General features: G+C 53.9%; 3 protein-coding genes across 3 annotated transcripts; 2 read left to right on the top strand and 1 right to left on the bottom strand.

Moving 5' to 3' along the window:
* Positions 1–37: 37 nt before the first annotated feature.
* Positions 38–349, top strand: ENH_00086440 (hypothetical protein; the record flags this gene model as incomplete). The annotated part of the gene is made up of 1 exon (XM_013582148.1): positions 38–349. One exon carries the CDS (start codon positions 38–40, stop codon positions 347–349), a length of 312 nt encoding a protein of 103 aa, XP_013437602.1.
* Positions 350–1,307: 958 nt separating this feature from the next.
* On the bottom strand, positions 1,308–2,123 carry ENH_00063670 (hypothetical protein, conserved; the record flags this gene model as incomplete). The annotated part of the gene is made up of 1 exon (XM_013582147.1): positions 1,308–2,123. One exon carries the CDS (start codon positions 2,121–2,123, stop codon positions 1,308–1,310), a length of 816 nt encoding a protein of 271 aa, XP_013437601.1.
* Positions 2,124–6,537: 4,414 nt separating this feature from the next.
* Positions 6,538–7,860, top strand: ENH_00063660 (hypothetical protein, conserved; the record flags this gene model as incomplete). Its single annotated transcript, XM_013582146.1, has 1 exon — positions 6,538–7,860. One exon carries the CDS (start codon positions 6,538–6,540, stop codon positions 7,858–7,860), a length of 1,323 nt encoding a protein of 440 aa, XP_013437600.1.
* Positions 7,861–9,188: the final 1,328 nt, after the last annotated feature.

The raw sequence follows: 9,188 nt of genomic DNA, 5'->3' as shown, positions 1-9,188 counted from the left end.
CAGCTTCGGGCTGCAGACAAGTGGCTGGTGAGTCGTCATGCACTGCGGCCAGCGACGACCACCTCGCTTCTCGTGTAAGTGGCTACAACTGCAACAACTGCGCTTCAAGTCAAGAAACAACTTTATTTATATTTTAAAAAGAATTGCAGTTCTCTTGAGACGGCCTCTGCTAGGCAGCACGGCCGCACTGCACAGCTGGGCTTGTCTTCCCCCTGCGACGACAACGCTCACCGGTGGCTCGTTGCTCTTGCTCATACTCTCTGGACTACAAGCTGAAAAAAGATGCGTTAGTGATCAACAAAGTCATTTATCTATTCATTACTTAGAAGCCAGCTTTGGTAGCGTTTAACTGGGGCTTCTGGGCAACGCCTGCCGCGTTGCCGGTGTTGCTGTTAATGCCGTTGCTGCTTTACTACCAAATTCGATGCTGCTGTTGCACTTCTCTCTTAATCCTATGCACAATTCAAAGCAAATAGGCTACGCGAGGACACAATGCAGGGCAAATAGGTTAGGCGAGCGCTGCTGCGGCTCAACAAGTGCTGAGTTGCCCGCAGTGCCGCGGATATGAAGCTCTTTGGGTTCACTCCACTCTCAGTGTAGACGACACAGACTCCTGGGCCAAAGTTACTCCCAAAAAGCCAAGCTTTCCTCGGCTCCAGGCTAATATTAAAGCAAGAGTGGTCTCAGAAAGTCTTTTGCTGGCGTCACATTTCCGCAAGAAGTGCTCTGTGGAGAGCCAGCACATTCAGCGCGCCTTCACTGAACTCGTTTTGCACATGTTTGCGGACTAAAACTGTGGAATACGGTGGCTTTATAGCAGCGCTGGACAAAGATGTGAATTCCCCTTAACTCCATGCTGTCGTGTAGCGGTTTGTTTCAAGAGCTTTCTGCTGCATTTGTGCAGCTTTTCACTCTTTTTTGGGCAGCAGACCTCCAAAAGGGAGAAGCCAGTTGTTATAGAATTGAATTACTGGTCTTTAAGGCTCTCGAACTGCTGATCGTGGCGAGTCAAAACAGCCCCTCAACACTGGAACAAGCTTTCGCCTTTCTTAGGTGAAGCGCGATGTAGCCTTGAATTAAAGCGGTATCAACTATGCCTTTTTAAATAAATTGGAAATTTATTTAAAAAACATTGTTGATACTTTGCAAATGAATGCACAAAATCAAATCCACAGCGCCAACGGCGCATTTCGACAGAATTGGGGGAGCCACTGAAGCTCCGTGCAAGTGCAAGTCTTTGCAGGATCAAAGACTTCTGCTTTTCTCCGGACTTTTCGCGGAAAAAAGGAAATAATAAACAGAAAAGATCAAACAAAGCCTCGACGCATTGCTGCGGGCTCTAAAAAGTAAGGGTCTGGGTCGTAAGGCGCAGCTTTCCACCAAAAAGGGAGGTAAAGCGTGGTGAAGGCAGCGGTGAAAATGGCTAAGATGAATCCGTAGAGCAACTCGTGGGAAACAGGCTCTACGTGGGCAGGGTCAAAAGCCACATTTAGGGGGGGCTGGAAGTGAAAAAGATCTTCAACGTTGAGGACTGCTGCGCTGTAGGAAATGCAGGCAAAGGCTGCGGCCAGCCAGGCCAGCAGCCGGCAGCCAAAGCTGGCCCGCCACGCCCTGCGGTTGCGAAAGCCCGAGCCCCAGTGCAGCAAAAAAGAAATAACACTAAAGGCCGAAAAACATAAACACAACCCCACCAAAATCCCAGAGGCCACGGAGAGCTTCTCTATGAGCTTCATGTCGCTGCAGGTTTCCTGCAGCAAAGCCTGCAGGTCTGTGTCCTGCACTTTGCGCCCGGCGCTGCAAATTGAACGCGTGACTGCCCGCAAGTCCCCGGCCATGCGGCCGTACAGGATTTGGCAGAGTTCCAGAAACTCCGGAGAGTCTGAAGAGCAGTCCACGCTGAACTTGGCCCTGCTCAGGTGCAGAGTCCACGAAAGAATCTCGCCATTGGCCACTCTCCAGTCCTGCCGGTACCAAGGACCCGTCAAAGAGGCACATATTAGCCCCAAAATGGCGCAGTCCAGCAGCAGCAGCAGCCGCGAGCGCAGCGCCAGCTTCCTGGGGTGGTTCGAGAAGAACTGGTGCCACGGCGCCTTCTGCAGCATCCCGCCCGCCGAGTGGCCCATCGCTGCTTCCAAATTCTTTTCAAGTTCAACTTGGAATGTTTTAAATCGAAAATGCCTGCAGAAGGACACTCAACGCGGAGATCCACGCAGCAACAGGCAGCCGCGCCGCCAAATCTGAACTTGACCTCCAACGCGAATGGAGAGCATCTACGCTGTCTGGGGGCTACACAGCGTCCACGCCTCACTTTAAAACATTAGGATTGCTAAAACTCGAGAAAATAAAAGTTTAAGTCGGCAGATTCCGGAGAAAAGCCACCAGCGACATCAGCTGGCACGGCGGCTGGACCAACAGACCTGCATCGAGCCTGCGGCTGCCACCAGATTTGCAGAAACGCTGCCACTCTGGAGCTCAATTTGCGCAAATTAAAGTTGCATTTTGTGTCTGTTTTGTCTGAAATATAATTTTATTCTTCGAAATGAAGTTTCACCCGAGCACAATGGCCAACAGCGTTGACGCTGCGCCGACTGGGTGGGACTGCTTCGAGAGGCCAGGGTGGTATGCCTGCTGGAAGGCGGCTACTTTGGCAATCAAACTGTTTCCCTTGACTTTATTTCATTAATTTCATTCATTGATTTCAAACCAAAGTATAAATCTCGGATTTATTTGCAGTATTTCGGTTGAAAGAGGAATGCGCGAAGCGGAAAGCTGAAGAGCCCATCAAGTCCGGGCTTCGCTGCCGCCGAAATCGACACTCACTTGACTACAACTTCTCTGTATCCCATTTAATTATATTTGCAAATTTATTTGCATATTTATATATTTGTAGACTTCTATGTTTACATGCGGGCACGAAGAAACATACGGACTTTCGGGATAGGAGGAGCCACAATAAGCGTGACAGCCGCGAGCAGGTCCCGAACCAAGCAATAATTAACGGGCAATGTCCATATATAAAGCACCAAATAATTATATTTTTATTTTCAAAACTATATTTAGTATTTTTCATCCAAAACGCCACTCAGAAGTGGCCGTTCTGCCAAGTCTTGCAAGTTGTCTTCCAGTGCTGCCTGCAGCAAGAAGCCTTGTTGCATGCAGATTGCTCCTCAGTGCGCTTTCTTATGAGTTTTTAATTTCTTTTTCTGGAAATTTCACTGAGTGCCTTTATAGCCAAACAGATATCCATTAAGGTCCCTTGTTGTGCAAAAAATTCTGCAAAAGAGTTTCCACTGTCAGGAGACTATTCAGAAACTCGCAATTAGCCACTGTTTTTGAATTCTCTTCAAAAATTCCACAAAAAGACGAAAAAAAAGGAGAATTGCAGCAACATTCTTTTCCTAAATTGAAGCCCGTGTTCTATTACTGACCCAGAAAGCTCAGTTTGCAGAAATCAAAAAGAAGTATTTCTGGGACGGCTGCACTTCTCGCGTGAAGCTGCACATTTCTGCAGTGTCTGTACACCCTAAAATCGAGTTTATAGGCCTCTAATTCGAAGCTAATCATTTCAGAAATTAAAAGAATAAAAAATCGAAGTCAAGTTCGTGCTACACTTCGATCTAGCGATCCACTGCCAAGTTGCGTAATGTGAGCTGGTTGCTGCTGCTGCTGCTGCTGCTGCTGCTGCTGCTGCTGCTGCTGCTGCTGCTGCTGCTGCTGCTGCTGCTCAATTAACGACCGGCTGCTGCTTCCCGCGGTTTTCTTCCTTTTCTTTTTTCTCTTCTTTTGTTGGATTTTGCTGCTTCAAAGAAAGGCTTCAAACCCTTTCTTTGAAGCAGCAAAATCTGGTCCTCTGAAATGCCAAAAAGGAGAAGCAGCAGAAGCAGCAAAGGCAGAAGCTGCTGCAGCAACAGCAGCAAAACTTAATCCCACAAGGCGCTGCAGCACAGTCCAAGTTCAGCAGCACGGGGCTGCTGCTGCAGCAGCGGATGCACTGCAGCAGCAGCTGCGCAGAGCAGCAGCAAAAGTGGCTGCTGCAGCTGCCAGCCTTTGTCAACAGCCGCCACTTGTGATGTAAACCAGCGCGCCCAGCTCGCGTAGCTAGCTGTAGCTAGCCAGGCAGCTAGCTGCAGTGAGACGGCTAGCTGGCCCTAGCTAGCCAGCTAGTCCTAGCTAGCCAGCAAGCTAGCTGTTCAGCTAGCCCCAGCGAGACACCTAGCTAGCTCTAGCTAGCCAGCTAGCTACCTCTAGCCAGCTAGCTAGCTAGCTCTAGCTAGCCACCTAGCTCTATTCACGCTAGCTAGTTCTAGCTAGCCAGCTAGCTAGCCCTAGCTAGCCAGCCAGCTCTACTCACGCTAGCTAGCTCCAGCTTGCCGGCTAGCTGGCTCTAGCTATCCAGCTAGCTGGCTCTAGCTATCCAGCTAGCTGGCTCTAGCTAGCCAGCTAGCTCTCCTCGCGCTCACTAGCTACAGCTAGCCAGCTAGCTAGCTGGGCCTAGCTCTCCAGCTGCAGCTGGCTAGCGGTGAACACCAAGGCCATTTGGGGTGTCTGTCCAGCAGCAAGAAGTTTCTGCTGCTGTTTGCTGCAGTTGAAGTTCAGAAGTTTTTAATTTAATAATTCCTGAGACACAAAAGGCCTTCTTTTTAACTCTTCTTTGCTTTGCTGCTGCGCGAATTATTTTAAAAAATTAAAATAATTAAAAAGTACTTTTGATGTTTAAAACGTTTGGGTGGCAGCAGTGGGGCGCCGGGTGTACGTACACCCCACGCCCGCAGGGCAGTCCACCCAAAAGTGGCTCCCAAGTGAATTAACAAAACATTTTAATTTCTTTTTAGCTGCAATAAAGGCCGTAGCCATTGAAATGGACTTAACTTCTAATTAACTTCTCATATAAGTGCAACTCCCTTTGCCATGTTTGCATGCGGACTTCGATCCAGGCTGCGCTAGGCGCAGCTAGCCAAGTGGCTAGCTGTGGCTAGCTTGGCTAGCTGTGGCTAGCTGGGCTAGGCGCAGCTAGCCAAACGGGTAGCTGCAGCTAGCTGTGGCTAGCCGTAGCTAGCTGTGGCTAGCTGTGGCTAGCTGTAGCTAGCTGTAGCTAGCTGTAGCTAGCTGTAGCTAGCTGCGCTAAGTGCAACTAGCCAAGTGGCTAGCTGTGGCTCTGCATGGCTAGCTGTGCTAGTCCCTTGGGGCCTCGTAGCTAGCTAGCCAAAAGGGGCGCTTGTGCTGCAGCTAGCTGTAGCTAGCTGCAGCTAGCTGCAGCTATTGCTAGCTAGCCATGCAGCCAATCCCCCCCCTTTTAGTTTAGAAATTAAACATTAAGTGCCTATTGAATCAATTTTAATCCAGGAATGTCTAGGGCCTGAAGGGGGTTTGCGCAGTCCTGGGGGCCCCCCTGCTGCTGCTGGGGGCCCCTCTGCTGCTGCTGGGGGCCCCCGGGCCAGTGGGAGCGCAGCAGGTGCAGCCAGCAGCAGCAGCTGCTGCAGCAGGAGGGTGCGGGGCCCCTGCAGCGCGCTGCAGGGGCGCTGCAGCCGCGGAACTCGCGCTGCTGCTGGCAGCAGAAGTGCTGCAGAGGGCCCCGCGGCGCTGCTGCGCAAAGCCGCAGCCAGAGTTGCTGCAGAGTGCGCGAAAGCAGCAAGGAATAAAATTTGCGGGTTTGGCTGGAGTGGGGTGTCTATACAGCCCCCCGCCGCGGCGGGGGGGGGGCCGGATTTTGGCGATTTCGCGGGGCCTTGGGGCTTTCCGGCCTCAATTTGTGGAGAACAACTCATTTATTATTTAAATAATGCATTATAAATGAGAAAAAGTGGCGAAAGATCTGAAATTGGGGGTTGCTCGGCGCTGCCTCGACGGGAGCTCCCGGGTTGCGGAGGCGGGGGTTCGGGACTAGAAATGCCGCTGTTTTCTGGCTAATTGTGCGGAACTGACTGAATTGTTTGCGCTGCGTTGAAATAATTTCTATTTATTTAATGAGGAGCTGCAGTTTGTCGGAAAGAGTGCGGCGGCGATGCTGGGGCGCGGCGGCAGCTGCAGGCTCGATTTGTGCTGTGCATACACCTCAGCCCTGCGCCCCACCGCAGCACCCGCGCGCCGCAGTCGGAAAGCAAGTTGAATTCGTCAAATAAAAAAGAAAAGAGAATAAAGTTTTCTTTTTGGAGTTTATTTTGCAATTTGGGGGCGCGGAGGCGGCGCGCCGGAGCCAGCCGGCGGCACAGGACGAGGAGCGGGCAGCCCTGCTGAGCGTGCTGCCACCGGGGCAGCTGCTGCTGCTGCTGCTGCTGCTGCTGCTGGTTTTATTTCATCTTTTCGCGCGAAAAGCGGCTTATAATGTTCAATTCTGCGTTTTAGAGTGGCCAGAGTTCGTTGGATTCGAGTGGGCTCTTGGGGCGGCTGGCTAGGCGTTGGCGAGAGGAGGAGTCCGGGCAACGCGTCTCGGCCGCTGCTGCTGCTGCTGCTGCCGCTGCTGCTGCTGCTGCTGCAGCTGGGTTCGCGGGTCTGCGGTGCTGCTGCTGCTGCTGCTGCAGCAGCTGGGAGTAGGAGGCGATGGCGGCGGGGGTCGTGGGGTTCCGTGGTTTGCTGCTGGGCTTGTGGTGGGTGTGGGCGGCTGTGTGGGGGCAGTGGCCCTGCTGCTCCTTCGCCGCAGCAGCAGCAGCAGAGGGCGCAGCAGCAGCGGGCCCCTCAGCAGCAGCAGCAGCAGCAGCAGCAGTGGTGGCGGCAGTGGGGGGCCAGCTGCGGGACCGGAACTTGCCGGGTACAGACCCGGACTCGGACGCAGCAGCAAGGCTGCGGGAGCAGCCAGGGCCCAGCAGCTGGCAGCAGCAGCACCTGCTGCAGCAGCGGCAGCTGCTGCTGCAGTGGCAGCAGCTGGCCCCAGTCTACTTCTACCGGCGGAGCTGCGGGAGCGGCCCGCGAGCGCGGCAAGTGGTGGCCCGTGTGGGGCGCTTCGCGCTGCAGCAGCTGCTGCAGCAGCAGCAGCAGCAGCAGCAGTTCCTGCGCTATCTCCGCTGGCTCTTCGAGGCCTACTGGCGCAGGATTGCCCCCGTCTACAGGCTCGAGCCCCCGCTGCTGCTGCTGCTGGACTTCGAGGGTTTTGGCTGGCGTGCTGCGCTGCAGCTGTCTTGGGGCTTCAAGTCTTTGCTGCAGCAGCTAAATGCTGCGCTGCAGGGCGTGGCTGGCCGCGGCTGGGCTGCTGCTTTCGTGCTGCACCCCCCCTGCTGCTTCGGGACTCTTTTTAAAGCTTTTAAAAGCTTTGTCAAGTTCAGAAATAAAGGTATTTTAATTGTTTCCGACGAAGTTTCAAAAATAAAACTCAAGAAAAGAGTTGGAGAGAAGTGCCTGTGGCAGGGCTTCGGGGGGAGCTCGCTGCTGCCGCTGGATGCTGCGCCGGCCCATGCTGCGCTGCGCAGCTTTGCTGCTGCTGCTGCTGCTGCAGCAGCAGATCCGGAGGCTTTTCGGCTGCAGCGGGAGGCCGAGGACTTCCCGCCGCAGCACGCCATTGAGGCGCTGCAGCTGCTGCTGCAGCACGAGGCTGCTGCTGCTGCTGCGGACGCCGCTGCTGCCGCCGACAGGGCTGCTGCTGCTGCTGCTGCTGCGGCCGACGCCGACAAGGTCGCACACCACCCCCAAGACGCAGCAGCACACGCTGCTGCTGCTGCTGCTGCTGCTGCTGCTGCCCACGCCGCAGACGTCGCCGCAGCTGCTGCGGAAAACGCGGCTGCTGCTGTCGAGGATATCGCGCCGGTCGACCCCGAAGCAGCAGCAGCAGCAGCAGCTGCTGCTGCTGCTGCTGCTGCTGCTGACGCTGACGCAGACGCAGACGCAGACGCAGACACGCAGCCCCCAAGCGACTGCGAAGACGACGAGTAGCTGCAGCAGCACCACCTGCAGCAGCAGCACCTGCAGCAGCAGCACCTGCAGCAGCAGTACCTGCAGCAGCAGCACCTGCAGCAGCAGCACCTGCAGCAGCAGCACCTGCAGCAGCAGCACCTGCAGCAGCAGCACCTGCAGCAGCAACCGCAACCACCACTGCTGCTGAGCAGCTGCAGCAACACAAACAGCAGCAGCAGCAGCAGCAACAACAGCAACAGTAGTAGCAGCAGCAGCAGCACGCCCCCTGCTGCCGCGATGAGTGGCCGCTTCCCACAGCAGCAGCGGGACACAGCCGAGCAGCAGCAGCAGCAGAAGACGCCACAAGGACACCCACAGCACAGCAGCAACAGTGTAACAACACAGTGCAACAGCAGCAGCAGCAGCAGCAGCAGCAGCAACTGCTGCTGCTGCTCGTTCTGCTGCTCCGCGCGCAGGTCAAGATATCTTCACGCAATCTTTTCGTCGCTTCATCGAATTGCATGCAGTTCAGGTGTATAGGGAGCTGCACTTATGCTGGGGGCCCCCAGGGGCCCCCTTGGGGGCCCCCAGGGGCCCCCTTGGGGGCCCCCCGGGGCTGCTGCGTTGAGCTGCTGCTGCTGCGCTGCTGCTGCTGCGCAGGGAAGTGCGTTCGCAGTTTGCTGCTTCGGCTGCTGCTGCTTCGAGCCGCAGCAGAGCAGCTCTGCGCATTTGTATTTATTATTTATCTGTTTGTCTTTCTGCGTTTTCACTTTGCTCGAGATCGCCCGCTGGGGTGTACGTACACTTCGTTTCGGCCCGTGGCTGCGCGTCGCCGGGAACCCATCGAATTGAAATGGAGCAAATGAACAAATGCATCAAAAACAAATAAATTAAAACAAATTAAACAAATTAAACAAATAAAACAAATAAAACACTTTATTTCGCCTTTCTTTAGAGTCCTTTATAGTCCAAGTTGCAAAAGTTCGGCGCCACTGCCGGTGTATGGACAGCGGCGCCGCGCAGCTGTCCATACACCCCACGGTGTATGCATGCATTTCTAGATTTGCTTTTTCTTTTCTTCAAATGCCAACCAAAGAAGTATTATTATTAAACTAATTAGATCTAGAAAGAGGCCTCCGGGCTGCAGCCAGTCGAAAGAATAAAACAAATGAAGTCTTTTCCAGTTCCTCCAGCCCGCACTGCGCCGGGTGTACGTACACCCCAACGCCTCACGAACTAGTCGGCACTGTCAAAGGAACTGCTCCTTCTTCAGTCACCAGAATTGTGTGTTCCTGAGTTGCAACAAACAAAGAAAGAACAAATGAAGTTCCTTTTTGAAGTTCCTTTTTGAAGTTGCTTCCAAGTTG

This window comes from Eimeria necatrix, genomic scaffold (genome assembly GCF_000499385.1).
Source record: "Eimeria necatrix Houghton genomic scaffold, Enh_scaff570, whole genome shotgun sequence".
Classification (NCBI taxonomy): domain Eukaryota; phylum Apicomplexa; class Conoidasida; order Eucoccidiorida; family Eimeriidae; genus Eimeria; species Eimeria necatrix.
This window is presented reverse-complemented; position numbering and strand designations above follow the sequence as displayed.